The sequence below is a fragment of the Mustela nigripes genome, chromosome 14 (assembly GCF_022355385.1).
Source record: "Mustela nigripes isolate SB6536 chromosome 14, MUSNIG.SB6536, whole genome shotgun sequence".
Lineage (NCBI taxonomy): Eukaryota > Metazoa > Chordata > Mammalia > Carnivora > Mustelidae > Mustela > Mustela nigripes.
The window spans coordinates 13796931-13814498 of record NC_081570.1 but is presented as its reverse complement, the minus strand read 5'-3'; the positions used below and the strand labels follow the sequence as shown (position 1 = coordinate 13814498).

Sequence of the window (17568 nt, the reverse complement as noted above, 5' to 3'; positions counted from 1 at the left end):
ACCAGCTCCTGCTTTGCTCTCCAGGAGAGACAGTGCAGCAGCCTGGGAGCGGGGACGGGAGCCCCACCCAGCATCCAGAGCAAGAAGCTGGGAAGCCACGGGCAGTCAGGTGGTGGGATCTGGGCCAGGCCTGAAGAAGAGGAGGGAAACGGGAAAAATGGGGGAACAAACAGCCCTTTCTGGCCCACAGCGAGAGGCCACGGGGGCTGGAAGCCCGGGAGTTTGACAACCGCAGGTATCACCTACAGCACTCCTTGTGGGTGCTGGGTAGTCTGTACGTGCTCTCCTAATTCTCGTGACACCCTATGATCAGGCATTGTTACCCCCACTTGTACATGGAACACCAGACTCAGATAGGTTAAGGGACCTGTGCAAGAGCTGGTGAGTACTGGAGCGGAGATTCAGATTTCTGTCTTCCTGACTCCTGGGTCAGGTTCTGTGCGGCTCCACACACAACCCACCCACCCCGCCCCAAGACGCTGTCCCGACTGAACATCCTCATCCTCACAGTTAAAGATCATCCAAACCTGCACGTCTCAAACTACACTGGGCACAGTTCACCGGGGGCTCTTGCTAACATGCAGGTTCTGACGCAGCAGGTCTTGGGGTGGGGGGGGAGGTGTCAGGGTGTGCATTTGTAACAAACTCCAAGGAGGTGACACAAATGCTGGTGGCCTGAGGACTACACTTTGAGGAATGAGGGAGCCAGCCCAGCCCTCATCCACCTCTGCAAGCAGAGGCAACCCTCCCCTGCACACTCATGAAATGTCAAAGATGATTGTCTTCACCCTAAGTTGAACCGAGAAGTCCTTTTCCCCTCTGCCAGAGTCCCCCAGCCACCTCCACACACACACACACAGGTTTTACTCGGCAGTGAGGCATCCTGGAGAAAACCGTCTGAACCAGCTATTTTCCCCCCGAGGGGGGGGGGCAGTGGGGGCTGGCTTAGTGCCCCCGCTGACCCTCCGAGGGCTCCCAGGATACCCGCAGCCTCCCAGCCTTAGCCAAGAGCTGGTCCAAGGCCTTGGGGACTTGGTTCTATCCAGTACAGCTCCCCACCGACCAGCTCCAAGCCCGGGTCAGTTCGTGGGAGCCCCAAGTGGACGGAGCTGCAGCTGGGACTCCACGGGATCGATGTTGAAGAAACTGACCACCGCGGCAGCCCTGACCAAGGCTGGGGGCTCCCGTGGGGGCCTCTCTAGGCAGCAGGGGCTGGGCCGTGCGCTGCAGGCCGGAGGAGCCACCGGAAGCTGAGCCCGAGTCAGAATTGGAGTCAGGTGGCCGGGGCAGAGGCAGCACGTGCTGCAGGCTCAGGCCCGGCCGGGGGCCGCTGTGAGAGGTGCGCATAGAGGGCGAGGCAAGGCTGGCACGGCGCTCCCCAAGGCAGCGGGAACATGGCAGGAACCTGCCCAGGGCCCGCTTGAAGTCCCGCATGAAGAGTGGGTAGATGATGGGGTTCATGGTGCTGTTACAGTAACCCAGCCACGTGAGAACGTCGAAGAGTTCTGGGGAGATGCAGTCGCACACAGCCTGGAGAAATGGCGTATGTCATGCTTGGTCCCGGAGCAGGGTCACAGGCCACCCCAGCCAGCACGGGTGGGAGAGGCACCACAAACACCTATGCCCTGAGAGGCAGCCCACCCTCCTTTTATCCCCATGTCTGGGCTGGGGTGCAGGTCGGGGCCTCCCCAGCGAGGCCTGGACCCACCTGCCCCCTGGGGTGGCATTACCTGGGCTATGTTGGCCACAAAGAAGGGCAGCCAGGTCACAAAGAACATGCCCAACAGGATGCCCAGTGTCAGACTGGCCTTCAAGGCCTTCCTGCTGTGCTTGGTGGCCAGACGTCGGCTATCAGCTGACTCCATCGCCGGGCGTGGGGTCCTGGGTACCTGTGGAAGGAAGGCCACATCCATAAGTTACCTGAGGAAGAGCCCCAGTCAGACCCTAATCCCAGCCACAGACTAAGCCTCAATCCTAATTCTAGACTGAGCCTTAGTGCCAGCAATAAACTGAGCCATTCTGATCCTTGACCGAGGCCCAGCTATATAGCCCTAGGTTCCCCAACAGCAGAACTGACCTTGACTCCAGAGCAAACCTTGATCTTGGCTCTAGACCATGCACCAACATCAACAAGAAACCAAGCCCTGCTCAGGGTCCCAGACTAAGCCCGGATAGTTGCCATAGATTGAGACCTGTGTAACCAAGGTCTCAAACGGAGCCACGACCCTGGAGAGCACTGATCCCAACCTTAGCCCAGACTGTGGCTTGAGTTCAGCAATAGACTGAGCCCTGACCCTGACACGAGGCGCTTTAGGAAGGATAGTAAGACAAAGCCAACACTATCAGTTCAGGGGAGCCCCTGCCCACCTCGCCAAGGACAACACTCAGTACAAGTCAACACATGTGGCCATGAGCCCCAGCACCACACAAAGCCTTTGACCCTTCAACAACTAGTTGCAATTAAACCATACTTGACCAAAGAGGCCGTGCCACTGCCCAGGACCTGGCAATCTCTTCATAGAGAGATTTCCCTCATATTTGGGAGTAAAGATAGTAATGATTTTGCCTGCACACTTACCCTTACATCGCACAGAATATGGTGCTTTTCTGAAAACACATGCAAGGAGTATATGTTTTCAATAAATCCATTTTAGACTCCTAGGGGTGCTAGTGACCTCGGCATTGAACAACTCAAATTACACTGTGAACTGACAGACATCTTCATTCCCAAACATTGACCTCAAGAGCTAGAGCACGGGGAAGAAAAGAAGGAGAAAGGAGCTTCCCCCAACTGCTGTTGAAGGGGATGCAGGCATGAAGAGGTTAGAATTTGAGTTTGCTGGGGCACCTGGATGGCTCAGTGGGTTAAAGCCTCTGCCTTCAGCTCAGGTCATGATCCCGTGGTCCTGGGATGGAGCCCCACACTGGGCTCTCTGCTCGGCAGGTAGCCTGCTTTCTCCTCTCTCTCTCTCTCTCTCAATCTCTCTGCCTGCCTCTCTGCCTACTTGTGATCTCTGTTTGTCAAATAAATAAATAAAATCTTTTTTTAAAAAAGACACTTATAAAAGAAAAAAAGAATTTGAGTTTGCAGACTGGTGACCAGCAGTCCCAAAACACTAAAAAGCTCTGAACTAGACGATCCTTCTCTCCAGCTCTTACCTCAAATTTTTCGACCTCCTGAGCTCACTGAGAATCTAATGCAATCTACAAAACAATTCCCCAGAAAACAAAAAGCATATAAATTGTTACACATGCACACACAGAGAAGGAAGAAACATCCCATAATTCCAGTGGATTCAGAGACCACCTTGAGGCCCAGCCACGAAACCCCCAATGCCCACAAAAGCTGGGACATAGAAACCCCCCTCTAAAGTGCATGTTGTAATCAATTTGGATTTTCATACACTAGTTTTACACAAAGTGAGACCAACTTACATTTATAATTTAAGTAAATACCAGTATGCCAAGGTATGCACAGTTCATTGAACTATGTAAAGGTCATGTGTGTAGCCTGGAGCCATGCCTGGCCTTTAGAAGCGAGGGATTCCTCTACTCTTTTTCTTTCTTTCTCCTTCCTTCTTTCCTTCCTTTCTTTTCTTTTCTCTTTCTTTCTTTCTAAAATTTTTAAGTAAACTTGAGGCACCTGGATGGCTCAGTGGGTTAAAGCTTCTGCCTTTGGTTCAGGTCATGATCTCATGGTCCTGGGATCAAGCCCCACGTCAAGTTCTCTGCTCAGCAGGGAACCTGCTTTACCCCTCTCTCTCTCTGCCTGCCTCTATGCCTACTTATCTCTCAGTGTGTGTGTGTGTGTGTGTGTGTGTGTCTCTGTCAAATAAATAAGTAAAATCTTTTTTTTTTTTTTAGATTTTATTTATTTATTTGACAGACAGAGATCACAAGCAGGCAGAGAGGCAGACAGAGGAGTTGGGAGAAGAAAGCTCCCTGCTGAGCAGAGAGCCCGATATGGGGCTCCATCCCAGGACCCTGAGATCATGACCTGAGCAGTAGGTAGAGGCTTAAACCACTGAGCCACCCAGGTGCCCCAAATAAGTAAAATCTTAAACAAAAAAGATTTTTAAGTAATCTCTACACCCAACGTGGGGCTCAAACTCACAGCCCCAAACTCACAGTTGCAAGTTCCTCCAACTGAGCCAGCCAGGTGTTCCTCCTCCAAAATTTCCTATACTGCAGGAGAGCCCAGCTTAGCTCTTGAGGGAGCCAGAGGTGGGCTGAGTACAGAGTAATTGAAAAAGTCAGAAGGAGGCAGGAAGGGAACCAGATTTCCAGGCAACCTTCGCAGATGGAAAGGGGGTGGAGGAGGCAAAGCCAAGAAGATGTGTTAGTCCCGGGAGCACCAAAGCCAAACCCCCACCCGGCTCTGGCGCAGAAATGCCCCCTTTCAGCCCTGCCCATCTCTCCTTGCCTCCTCTTTGGTGTCCTGTCCATGGTGCTGAAAGCCCAGGTAGATGCTATCTATCTTTAAGATTAAGGAGGCTAGAATGGCGGTAGGCAGGAGTGGGGTGATGAAGCACACTGTAACTCCCACCTCTCAGTATGTTTATCCAGGTGATATCTGGTTATATGAATACCAAGGACAAATTCACAAAGCACAGCCTAAGAGAAGCCTTTGATTTCTCCCCTCCGTCTTGGTGGGGCCGCCTTGTGCGGAGGCAAGAGCTGGACTTTTAAGACAAGTGATCTGGCTTCAAGTCATGCCTCTACCACTTACTCGCTCTGTGATCTTGAGACAGTCTCTGTTTCCACATCTGTAAAATGGGAAAAACAATACTCAGCTTGTGGAGTCGTTGCAAGGCTTTGGATAATAAATGCATGCACAGTGCCTGATGCGGAGTTAAGTGCTACATACACAGTAGCCCTGAGGTCGGTTCAGTGCTGTGTGTTGGAGGCTGGGGGAATTTTGAGCACCCTCAGGAGCCCCGTCCTTCTGCTAGCAGCTCAGCCTCTCCAAAGCAGCACAGATGTCAGGACAAACGCTCTGACTCACCATGCTGTAACTAGGGAGGGAGAAAGGCTCTGTTCTTCTCTTTCATTGTCTCCTTTTCTCCCTCCCAGGGTAGACTCTGTATGGCTCCTGTGGCCCCATCATGGTCAGCCTGGAGAGCCTCCTGCTTCCCCCAAAGATCTTCCATGCTCTCACATTGCTGCCATGGATGGGGACAGATGGAGCTACCATCTCCAGAGAAGCCACTCACGCCGGTACCCCCCTGACCTCTGGCAACCTGGGCGGGGCAAGAGACAGCCCTGATCTTGTCAGAGCTCTAGGGCACTGGGGAATTGAGACCCTGGAGAGATATCTGGATGGGAGGCAATCACTGGGAAAGGAGCTCCAGAGAAGGGATTAAAGATGGCCTCAGGTTCCCTCTCTAGGAATCTTCCTGGGAAAAACCTGGGTTTTTCTTTCTCTTCTTCTCCCCCAAAGATTTAACCCAAGAACACAAGCAGAAGGGAAGAGAGAAGGCCCAGAGAGGATAGGGCACCTTCCCTAGGTCATACTGTCCCAGCACAAGGCCTCAAAGCAAAGCACTCCAAGTGACCCCAATCAGCACTTTGTCCGCATTTAAGGAGCACTACTGTGTGTCAGCATCTGATCTTCCTCGTGCCATTCAGCCTTGACGCGAAGTAGGTATTAATATCCCCATTTTGCCGATAAGGTTCAGAGAGGCAAAAGAACTTGCCCGTAGCCACACAGCAGATAAGGGCTGAGTTGGGATTCAAAGTCATTCCTAGCTTCAGAAATTGCATTCCTAGCCCCAGAAACTGCATTCCTAGCTCCAGAAATTGCTTGCATGCGGGGGATTACAGAAACCCCAGCACTGTCACAGAGGCCCTCATGGGGCAGAAGCCAGTGGCAGCCGCCGGCCTCACCCTGAGGTCTAGCTCATGCCAGCTGCAACTGCCCACTTCTCTCTGCCCTCGCGGCCATGTGCTGTTGTTTGCACACCCCTACCACTGCCGAGGGCAGCCGCCTGGGTGAGAGGCTGGCAGTGCCTCCCCGGGAGCCAAGAATATAATTGGTCAAATGACAAGATCTCCAAGACATAATACCAATATTAAGTGGTAATGGCAAGTTTCAAAATGGTAGGTACAACAGGACTCCATTTGCTTTAAAATTACACAAAACAGGGGCGCCTGGGTGGCTCAGTTGGTTAAGCATCTGCCTTCAGCTTGGGTCATGATCTCAGAATCATGGGATCGAGTCCCGCCTTGGGCTCTGTGCTCAGCGGGGAGCCTGCTTCTCCCTCTCCCCGGCTTGTGTGCATTCACGCTCTCACTCGCTCTCTCTCAAATAAATAAATAAAATCTTCAAAAAATATTTTTAAGTAAAAAAATAAAAATAAAAAATACACAAAACAAAAAAAATACACAAAACAAAGCACTAAGTCTCTTTGGATACATAAACAAACATGGAAACACACACACACACACACACACACACACAGAGGAGTGGAAAGACACATCCTAAATCAGTAAGAATATCCCTAGGAATCAAAGGTGGCTGGGTGGGACTTGGGAGGTTCTTTCACCTTATCTCTATGGCTGGATAGTTTTAAAATTTTTTATCTATTTTTTTTAAGTAGGTTCTACACCCAACGTGGGGCTTGAACTCAGGACCCCAAGATCAAGAGCCACATGGTCTATCAACTGAGCCAGACAGGCACCCTCTGGATTTTTATTTTAAAGTGTATTTATGTATTCCCCTGTATAATTCAAAATTTTTATAATCACCTACTTGTAGTGTGAGGGTTCTAAGACAGACTCTGGAGCCAGACGGTCTGGTTTCAAATCCTGGCTCTGTTACTAACTGGTTGTGTGACCCCAGGCAAGGAGTTTCACCTCTCTGTGCCTCAGCTTTCTCATCTGTAAAATGGCCATCACAGGGGCATCCGCCCCACAGGGTTGTAGTAAGGACTAGCGAAGGTAGCACGCACAGAGTCAGCTGATCAGAGCCTGGCACTCAGTAAGCCCCACGGAAGCGTCAGCCAGCATTTCTGTTGTTAGAGTCCGGCTCAGCTCTTTGATTCTGGTGATGATGCTGTTATTGGCAGAAACGAAGGTTTGTTTTTTTTTTTTTTTCCCCTAAAGACACTCCGAGGGATGACTTCTCCAAAACCACGTATCTCACCACCGAGAGGAAAGAGGAGGAACAAACACATGCTGAGCACCTAGTGTGTGCCAGGCTGACATACGTCGTCTCGCCGATCCTTCAAACAGCCCCAAGTCATAAGTAGCATTGCTCCTGGGGTAGTGGGAGCTGAGTGGCTTGTCCAAAGTCATCAGCAGTGCTGGAAGCAGGATTTGAACCCCTGACCAGCCGGATGCCCAAGCTCCTACAGCCAGCCCTGGCTGCCCCGGACCCCCTTGTTCCCATCAGCAGCCCAGTCTGCCATGCTCAGCCTCGCTGCTCTGTCAGCCTCTCCCCAGCTCAGCCCCCTCCACCCCCTCTGAGATATTTCTGTGATCACAGCCTCCTCCTCTGAGGAGGAAGGACAGCAATGGAAGGGAAGACAGATCGCTAAGACAAAGTGATGCGGAGCTGGGTGAGGGAGGGTGGAAAAGGCTGGTGGAGGAGGCGGGGGGGGGGACTGATGGAGAGAAGGGGGAGAGGCAGATGGGAAGATGGAGAAGGCGGAGAAGCAGGCGAGGTGGACCTGGAGGGGAGAAGGCTGGGGAAAGCGGAGGAAGAGGATGTGCAGAGGGAGGCGGCGGGTAAAGGGCTGCGAACCAAAGGCACAGGTCCTGACGCAGAGACAAAGAGGCTGGGGAGGCAAACACCCGGCAGACCTCCTTCTCCCCTGCTGCTCTCCATCGCTGACCTCCCCCACTGGTCCCTCCCGAGGACAAGCGGCGTCCCGCCCCGGCACAGATCTCTGCACGTCTCTCTCTCCCTCTCTCCCCTACACTGGCAGCATCTCACTGACTCTGAAGCCACTCTCCCCATGCCCCGCTCTTCATCCCAGCCCAGTCTCTGCTGCAGCTGGCAGGGAGACCCCTACCTCACAGCCGCAGGGCCACGAAGCCCTGGCTGAGACCGCCGAGCTAACCAGTGGCTTCTGAAAAGCCAGTTCACACAACGAGGCCGATGTGGGGGGCGGGGCGGGGAGGAGCGATTAAAATACTCGAGCCTGCTCAGTTTCCGTGTCCTCAAACCCGAGCTGGGGCTTCCGAAACCCATGTGCCCCCACCCGTCCCCTGCGGAGAAGCTAGCAGCCGGACTGGGGAAGGGAGCTCAGGGCTAAGTAGGGCTGAGGACTGGAGGAAAGGGGTCCAAGGCACCCCAAGTTGTGTTCATTTTTATCAGTTCCTTTAGTCCAGGCACTGGAGCTTCCGCTGCCCGGCTGGAAGCCTAGGTTCTGGGACAGGCCAGCTTGGGTGGGAGGAAAGGGGTTGTGACCCAGGAAAATGGAGGAGAGGCCGTGTTCCAGGAACAAAATCCCCAAATGCTGGCAGTTGAGCCAGAAAGCAGGCATACAGGAGGCTGGCTAAGGAGCTGAGTGGTTGGGAAGTGGTGGGGTCAGACCCCTCCCCTCTCTCGGAACCCCAGTCTCCCCATCTGCCCCATGGGGATGATGGTGGGTGTTTGGGGGACAAGCTTAGCCCAGTGTCAGTACATGGCAGGCACAGAGAAACCGTGGGACTGCGGCGGTCGGCACCCCGGGGCTCCGGGCCACAGTCTCAGGTCCAATCCTGGCACCAGCCAGTTAGCCTCAGGGACAGAAATTGTGTCACGGGTACCACTGGCACGGAGAATCCAGACCCCCCCCCACCTCAACCTCACCAAGAACAGCCACCTCCTCATATCCTTGGTCACTCGCGCAGAGCTCCCCGAGGCGCAGGAGCATAAGATGACCCGTAAGAGAACTCAATGACGGAGCGAGAACATGAGACTTTTCCAGCACTCTCCCAGCTCCTTTTCTGGTTGTGTCAAGAGAAAGTGGGTGTTGATGCCGCTCAGTCTTTAACAACCCGCTAGCACCAAAGAGAAAGCGGGCCTGGGGCTGGGCCCCTCGGACCTCCCCTCCGAACTCCAGCAACACAGCTGGGGTTCCTGAAGAGTGCACGGCAGCTGTCTTTAGGACCACCTTCTGTTTGTGGCCAAGGTACTGAGTTTCCATTTCTGGAAGAGATAAGAAGGGTCCTTTCTAAACCAAGGCATGGAAGGAAAAAGATAAGTGAGGCAGCGGAGAGAAATATGCAAAATGCAGAAGAAGGGAGCCCCTGAGGCGCATGGGTGGGTGGAGAGAAGGCAGAAAGTCCCACGTGGTTCCAGATGCCTCCAGTTTGGGAAACGCTCCTTTACAAGAACCCAGGGGGAGAGGGTGCATGGCTCAGGGCGGCCTTTCTACTGCTGGAGAACCAAGTGAGAGTCACAGCCACCTACTGGGATTCAGGAATGTTCTCCAGTGCGCACAGACAGAGGGAGGGAGTAGGACTGCAGCCTTGACTTCGGGTTCCCTGAAGGCCTGACCCCCTGGTTGATAGGGTAGCTGCAGCTCCAGGACGCAGGGCCTGGGGGTCGGGGGGTGTCAGGCAAGCTGCTCCCAAGGCCTGCCTTTCAGCCACCCCCCACCATCCACACAAACCCCCAGTACCTCCCATCCTGCATGAGGCTCCTCCCCCTGGGACTACATCAAGACCGGAGAAGCCCTCAGGACCTTCCTCGGGGCCTGCCCCCTAATTCTCTGTGCCTCAGGCCTGGTCAAGCTAAAGCCCCATTCTTTGGGGGTTTAGAACTATGGACAGTCAGACTCGGGTGCCATATGGTCCGAGTGACAAAAGCAGACAACCCCACTCCAGTCACCGCAGGGCCTTAGCACTCACAAGTCATTAGTGAGCACCCAGGATGTACCATGAGGATCAAAACCACACCAGATGCGCCCAGCTTACACTCTCGTGGGGGAGCTAGACAATGACCAAGTCGACACATAAACCTGCGGTTGGGATAGAGAATAACAGGGTGAGGGAGCTTAGACGGTCTGCAGACAGAGTGGTCCGGGACAGACGCTGGGGAGAGGTGACCTGTGAGCTGAAAAGGAGGCAGGCAGGACAGCCCCAGGGGAAGAGCCGGCCAGGCAGAGAGGGAACAGCGAGGCCAAGTCCTGGACACCGACCACAATCCGGTGCCTTCCAGAAACATCGGAAGGGCTGGTGAAGGCAAGGGGAGGAGGTAAAGCTGGAGAGCTTGGCAGAGGCACATTCCCAGGCCGGATCCCAACAGGGGTCTCCGCTTTTATCTTAAGAGAGACAGGACCACTTCTGTTTTGTCAAGCGCTGGCTCCCGGGCAGAGAGTCGACCCGAGTGAGTGTGGAGTGGAAGCAGGGGAAGCCGGCAGGAGACTAGTGACGGCTTCCGGGAAAGAAGCAATGGTGGGCTGCCAGAAGGGTGGCCTTAGAGGTGGGGCGTGTTCGGGAGGACAGCACCAACAGGCCTTGATAATGAACCCCATGAGCATGAGGGAGAGAAATTATTCCTAAGTTTCTGTGGGGTGATGCCCTGATGTGCCCACTTGCCATGATGGGAAAGACAGGGAGAGGAGCAGGTGGGGGGGGGGGACACCCAGAATTCCCTTGGCCCATGTTACCTTCCGGAAGCCAACCCCGCATGCTGGCGGAGCTGTCCTGGGGACAGTCAGCACTGAGTCTAGAGCGCAGAAGAGTCGGGTGTGTTGGAAATGGCCACTTGGAGGTCACCAGCAAAGGTATATATTAGGTGACAGATGCCCTGTGGGCACCCAGAGGCTGCTCATGGCTCTCCATCCCCCAAGCCCGGGCCTCCCTGCGGGTCCCAGGTACCTGCAGCGTCTCCAAGGCCTGGCCGGCGGCACCGGTCGTGAGCGAGGCCACCTGCACCGCCTGCTTGCGTGCCGCCAGCAGGATCCTGCAGTAGGTGTAGCAGATGGCGCCCGAGGGCAGGAAGAAGGTGAGGCCCGACGCCACGAGGACAAAGGGCAGGCTGGCCAGCAGGCGGCACTGGCCCGGGGCAGGGGCCCGCGCGCGGCCCAGCTGGTGCCAGCCCAGCAGCAGGGGCAGGAAGGAAGCGAGCGCGGCCAGGCTCCAGGCGCCCAGGACGAGCCCCAGGGCGCGCGGCGGCGTCATGCGCAGCTTGTAGCTCAGCGGCGAGAGGATGAGCAGGTAGCGGTCCAGGCTGATGAGGCAGAGGTTGAGGATGGAGGCGCTGCAGCACATCACGTCGAAGGCGGCCCAGAGCAGGCAGAGGCCGTGCGCCAGCACCCAGCGCCCGTACAGCGCGTTCAGCATGGCGGGCGGCATCACCACCAGCCCCACCATCAGGTCCGACGTGAAGAGCGACACCAGGAAGAAGTTGGACGTGTTGCGCAGCGCCGGCTGCGTGCAGATGAGCGCGATGAGCAGCGAGTTGGCCGCCGTCGTCAGCACGATGACCACGCACAGCGCGGCCGCCACCCAGCCGCTGCCCGCGGGGTGCGACGGCGGCCCCGACCCCCAGTCTGGGGTGCTGTGGTTGGCGGGGCCGGGCTCGGGGACCATGGGGGCGGGGGGCGGAGGGCGAGGACGTCAGGCCCGAGGGGCTCCGGAGGACGAGGTGGGATGCGCGGGAGGCCAAAGGGAGGGACCTGAGCAGAGGCTGAGTGGGCGTCGTCGGTGAGAACGGACCGCCACCAGGGGTCTGGGGGAAAGAGAGGGACAGGGGCACTAGGTCAAGGGGCAACGAGCCAAGGAAGATGGAGAGGGGTTATATGGTGTGAGGTGGGGACACGGAGCAAACGGTAGGGATTTGGAAGGGGGTACCTGATGAGGTGCAGAGTCCCCCATAGAGAGCGGGCGGGAAATCAGGGACTGCAGGTGGCTGGGAGGTTGAACGGGAGGGGGCAGAGCACCCTAGAGGGGAGGGCGGGAAGGGAGAGGCGGGGACGCGTGCCTGGGGCGGGGACCTGAGGAGCCGGGAGCTGGGACAAACGAGCGCGCTCCGCAGGGGGCAGCCCCTTCCGCGGCAGGTGGCTGTACCTGGGCGCTAGGTGGGGAGCCGCGGTCACTTGGGATGGCAGGGCGGGGGCCGGGCCAGAGCAAAGCCCTCGGTGGAGAAAGCAGGTCTCTGAGCCGACGCAGAGGCAGCCCGGGCTTGGGCGACTACGGCCCCCTGCGGCGTGCGGGAGGATGCCCGGCCGGCCCGCCGGGACAGGAGCAGCAGCAGCGGCCGTGCGGCCGCGGGGTCCCCGGCCCCGCTCCCGCCCGCGCTCGGTACCTGGGCGCTCCGCGCTGCTCCGCTGCCTGCGACTGCGGCAGGCCCTGCAGGGCTGGGGAAGGAGAAGGCGGCCGCGGGCCAGGCAGGCGCCCAGGAAGCCTGGGAGGCTCCGCTAGGGGCCCGCGCCGCGGAGGAGCGGGTGGTGCTTCCAGGAGCGCGCGGTCCCGGAGCCGCGGAGCCTGCGCCCCGCCCCGCCCCGCGGTGGGCGGGGATAACCGAGCCTCCGACCCCCCGGCGCGCGGAGTCCTCCCACCTCCGGGTCGCAGCCTCCACCGCCCCTGCGCCCCCGCACACCCCTCTCCCACCTGACGTGGCAGCGGCGCAGGAGGAACTCAGAGGAGGGGCCGTGGCTGCCTTCATCTAGGATTGCTCCCCAGTGGGGGAGCTGCCGGTTCGCAGCCCATTGGGAGCTACCGGGGAGCTCGCTTGACACCCAGATGTGTACACACACACATACATACACATATGTACATGTATCTAATAGTATACATAATATATAACAACCCATATAGCTTTTTTGGAACCTTTAAACAGCAGGTTACCTCCTCCTCGGGGTCCTTTGAGCAGAAACCTAGCGTTCCCCGACAGCACCGGACATGAAGGATGAAGTCTGATGGGTTGGTCCTCCTAGTCTGACACAGAATGGGAACAGATCTGGGAATCCCTAGGCCAGATGGGGTAGAGGCAGGCACTGCAGGTAGATGTGGAGCACCCCCTGAACGTACTCTCTGCCTGCCAGCGAAGAAGAGTTTGTACCGGGGGGCGCCTGGGTGGCTCACTCATTAAGCGTCTGCCTTCCTCTGGGGTCATGATCCCAGGGTCCTGAGATGGAGCTCCATATCGGGCTCCCTGCCCAGCAGGAGGCCTGCTTCTCCCTCTCCCACTCCCCCAGCTTGTGTTCCTTCTCTCGATCTCTCTCTGTGTCATAAATAAATAAAATCTTAAAAAAAAAAAAAAAAAGGGAGTCACTACCAGACGCTTCACAGATCAGTACTGTGGATTCCATCCATTCATTCAACAAACATTTATTGAGCACCTACTAGATATTGGGCAGTGTTCTGGCCAGGCAGGGCACTACAGTAACCACAACTAAGATCTAGCTTCATGGAGTTTCATTCTAGTGGAAGGAGACAGACAATAAACAATAAGCGTAACAGACTTGTAAAGTCATCCTAAAGGGATCGCAGCTATGGCGGGGAGGGGGGGGGGCATCTGGATGGCTCAGTCATTAGGCGTCTTTCAGCGGAGGTCATGATCCCAGGGTCCTGGGATCAAGCCCCACATGGGGCTCCTTGTTCAGCAGGAAGCCTGCTACTCACTCTCCCTCTGCCCCCTGCCTGTGCTCCCTCTCTCGCTGTGTTTCTTTCTGTCAAATAAAATATTTTTAAAAAGATGGGGCGCCAGAGTGGCTCAGTGGGTTAAAGCCTCTGCCTTCGGCTCAGGTCATGATCCCAGGGTCCTGGGATCGAGCCCCACATCGGGCTCTCTGCTCAGCAGGGAGCCTGCTTCCTCCTCTCTCTCTGCCTGCCTCTCTGCCTACTTGTGATCTCTGCCTGTCAAATAAATAAATAAAATCTTAAAAATATATATATATATATTTTAAAAGAAAATGAAAAGCAACATAAAGGGAGTCTGAAGGGGAAGGGGGCCTTTTTCCCTCCGCAGAAAGAGAAAATTCATAGCCCCATGTAAAAGATTCCTGCGATGTCCCAAGGGTTTTGTTCTCTTATTCCTACCAATAATGCGGATAGGTAGGTGTTAAACAGGGGCTCGGAGAGTCCAGGGGCCTCACCCAAGGTCCACCAGGAGCAAGAGACCAAGTGGAACTGAAACTCAGGATTGCCTAACACCCAAGACAAAAACCTCACGACCCTGCAGCGCCTCACCCGCCCCCAAGCCACTGTTTGGGGCCCAGAGTCCCAGTCGTAGGGTCTACAGATGGGTCTAGGCAGCAGGTGTCCCATGTGACACCCCTGTGACAGTTTCTGCCATGCCCCGAAGGACAGGATACCAGGCACTAGGCTGAGCATCATAAAGACCAGACTTGGAATCCCACTGCTGTTGCTTACCAGCTCTGCGGACTCAGGAACCTCATTTATTTTTTTTAAAGGCCCAAAGAAAACAGGACAGATTTGTTAATATTTGTTCATTCTGGGTGACAGGTTCACAGACGTTTGTTATATTGTGATCTGTGCTTAACTATAATTTTTAAAAAGATCCATTTATTTATTTGAGAGAGAGCGTGCACACGGGTTTGGGAGAGAGCCTCAAGCAGACTCCCCACTGAGCATGGAGCCCAACAGGGGCTCAATCTCATGACCCTGAAGTCACTACCTGAGCCGAAACCAAGCATGAGATGCTTAACCCACTGGGCTACACAGGCGCCCCTTAACTTATCATTTTCTTTTTTTTTTTAATTTTCTTTTTCAAGATTGGGCCTGGGTGGTGGCGCCACCTTGTGGCCACACTATTATCATGAATTTAAGAACTTTACAAAAGTTCCACACTCACAAGTTTATTGTTATCTGTTGTGAAATAATAAAGCCCCAGACTTTCTTAATCTTTCAGGGTAGAGAGGAGCCTCCAGGGATCCTCAGCCTTTGCTTGATTACTTCTAGCCACGGGGAGTTCCCTCTCTGGAGGAGAAGGCTGATGTCACAGTGGAACAGGTGACTCTTCAGAAGGCCTTTGGCCTGGACCTCCATGCTCACTGGAGCTCCACATTATGGAGATGGAGAAACCAAGAGCCAGGGAGGCCGTGAAGCCTGCTCAAAGCTGCTCTCACAGATTAACTGCCTAAACTCCATGAGTCTGGGAATTTGTCTGTTTTGTTCACTGCTCTATCCTCAGCACATAATGGGCTCCCAATAAACATCTGTTCAATGAAAAAATGCGCAAAACTATTAGCCCAGCCACCAGCAGTTGGGACCCAATCTTCGTTCTCAATAACTAGAGGAACAGCCATCATTTTGCTCATGTGTGTGTGTTTTATTCTGTAATGTAAGCTCCGCACCCAGCATGGGGCTTGAACTCAGGACCCTGAGATCAAGAGTCACATGCTCTGTGGACTGAGCCAGCCATATGTCCTTACTACATGCCAGGCACTGTTCCAAACTCCACTTGCTCATTCATTTAGGTAAAGCTCACCATGACCCTGGGAGTTAAAGGAGATGCGATCATTAGTCCCCGTTTTGCAGATGGGCAAACTGAGCCTGGGGAGTTGACCTGCTCAAGATTACACAGCTAGGAAGTGGCCCAGCCTGAATTTAAACCCAGGCTGACTGGATATTTCCAGAGGCTTGGAGCCCGGGAAGAAAACAAGCTGGGAGCTGTAGACTCCATGTAGGCACACAAGGAGGGGAAGCTGCTACTAATTACTTAACCGCCCTTACCGAGAGGAGCCTGTGCTTTCCGTGTTAATCCCTTGTAAAGATTTTAAGATCTTTCTACCATTGCTGTGGGGCGGGGAGCAGGGGAGGGAGTGAAGGGCAGAGGAGGACCTGAAATGTTTTTTTCTGGGCTCTCTTGGTGGTTCAGCTTGAGGTTGGCAAGGAAAAGAGAAGTCACTATTTCCCATCCCATGCCCAATGGCAGGCGGGCCCAAGCGATGTCAGCATTCAAATCTGGCTCCTCCCATTTGCTGCTCCCGCATCCAATCAGCGACTCCTCTCCAACCTGGCCCCGCCTCCCCAGGGCCCCCACTCAATTCTGGTCTGTGGTCTCTGGTCTCTATCTCCTGCCCGGACCACTGCAGTCACCACCATCCGTCTCCAGTCTCTGGGAAACCCAGCTCTGTGCAGAGCCCTCCGGGGCTCTTACTGCAAGGAGAATGAAGTCTGAACTCTGGCTAGCATTGCACACCTGCCACCAGCCACGCCAACCCATCTTCCTGCTTTCTTTCCAATGAGCTTCTTATCGGCGCATGGGTGGTTCAGTGGTAGAATTCTCGCCTGCCAATGAGCTTCTTAATTTCTTTATATGTCTACCCTGCCTGGTTCCATACACAGGATGGAGGAGGCTCCTGACCCAAGATTCATCCTGCCAGCATGGTGCTTGGTTCTGAGCTCCAAAACCGTGTCCAAGGCCCCAGAAAGCCCTGCCTTTGGACGTGCTCTCTGAGTCCTTGGAAGCCCCGCAGCATCTTCTCTGCATCCTTGGGCCAGGCCTCACCACCAGCCGTACGGAATGGCTGTTAATATGACCAGGGCTTGTCCCTACCAGACTAGGAGTCACTGAGTCTGCATGCAGGAGGTCTACTTCTCTCCAATCCAACTCCACGTCAGGGATGTAGGGCCCCGGTGGATGGCTACGCCCGCACAACCGCAAGAAACGCCATTCCGGAGCTGGGAAGTACACAACCTGCACAACAGCCCAGAGCAGCCATGCTCTGGGAAGGCAGCATCCTCTGAGGAAATCGCGCGTGTGGTACAGCACCGTTGTCGCTAGAGGGCGCAAGATTAGACTCCGGGCGCCGCTGCTTACAGGCCTGTGCACAGCACTCCCAGGGCATAAAAGCACTCGATTCCAAAAAGTGGATTTTCCGTGGATTAGTAGTAATATATGTGAATTGTCTGGTAAGGATGGGGAACAAAGGGTCTGGGCCTTCGCGCACCCCGCCAGCCCTGCCGTGTCTCAATGATGGAGAACTGGGGGTACCGAATGGCCTGGGGGTAGTGATCCCAAATCCCCCGGTCCCTGTGAGGTGGTCAGGCACCCACCTGGCACACAGCAGGAAACCTACAAATGACAACCACTGACGTTACGCTGAGAGCAGGATCAGACCTGGGCTCGAGTCCTGTGGCCGCCGTCTTTCAACCATGCTGCCCCGGACAGATGATGCAATCTCTCCCCACTTCGGCCGCCTCCTCTGTACAGTGCGAGCCAATATCTGCATCACAGGCTGGTGCCGAGGATTAAGTGAGTGACTTTGTGTAGAGTACTTAGCACAGCACCCAAACTTGTATATTTCTTTATAACCACTGGCTTTGTCTCTTTCCCCTTCTACCAGGTCAGACTAGACGGGGGTCCAGGAAAGGGCTGATACTGGGTCCCTGGGAGGGGGAACAGATGGCATGAGCTAAGCCCAAAGGGCCCAGGGGTCAAGATGAAAAGCGCCTGGTCTGGAGGCCCACCCAAGATATACCCGAGGCCAGACATGGGCGCCCAAGGAGAGAGCTGGGAGCCAAGGAGGCAGCAGCCACAGGCCCACAAGGCAGCGAAGTGGGAGGGCCACTAGGGGCTTCTCACTGCGCAGCCTGACCCCCTCCCCCAGGCCTTGCTGAGGACCCCTTTGGGGACTCTGGGTCAGCAGAGGCACCCAGTGAGGA

The 17568-nt window shown here is 55.3% G+C and overlaps 1 protein-coding gene across 1 annotated transcript; it reads right to left on the bottom strand.

The window, feature by feature from the left end:
- Positions 1–1020: 1020 nt before the first annotated feature.
- On the bottom strand, positions 1021–12212 carry HTR6 (5-hydroxytryptamine receptor 6). The gene is given in 5 exon segments (XM_059374984.1): positions 1021–1190; positions 1192–1530; positions 1731–1889; positions 10813–11665; positions 12004–12212. Coding segments are annotated over 4 exon segments (1323 nt in total). The 5' UTR covers positions 11527–11665; positions 12004–12212; the 3' UTR covers positions 1021–1079.
- Between the last annotated feature and the right edge of the window lie 5356 nt (positions 12213–17568).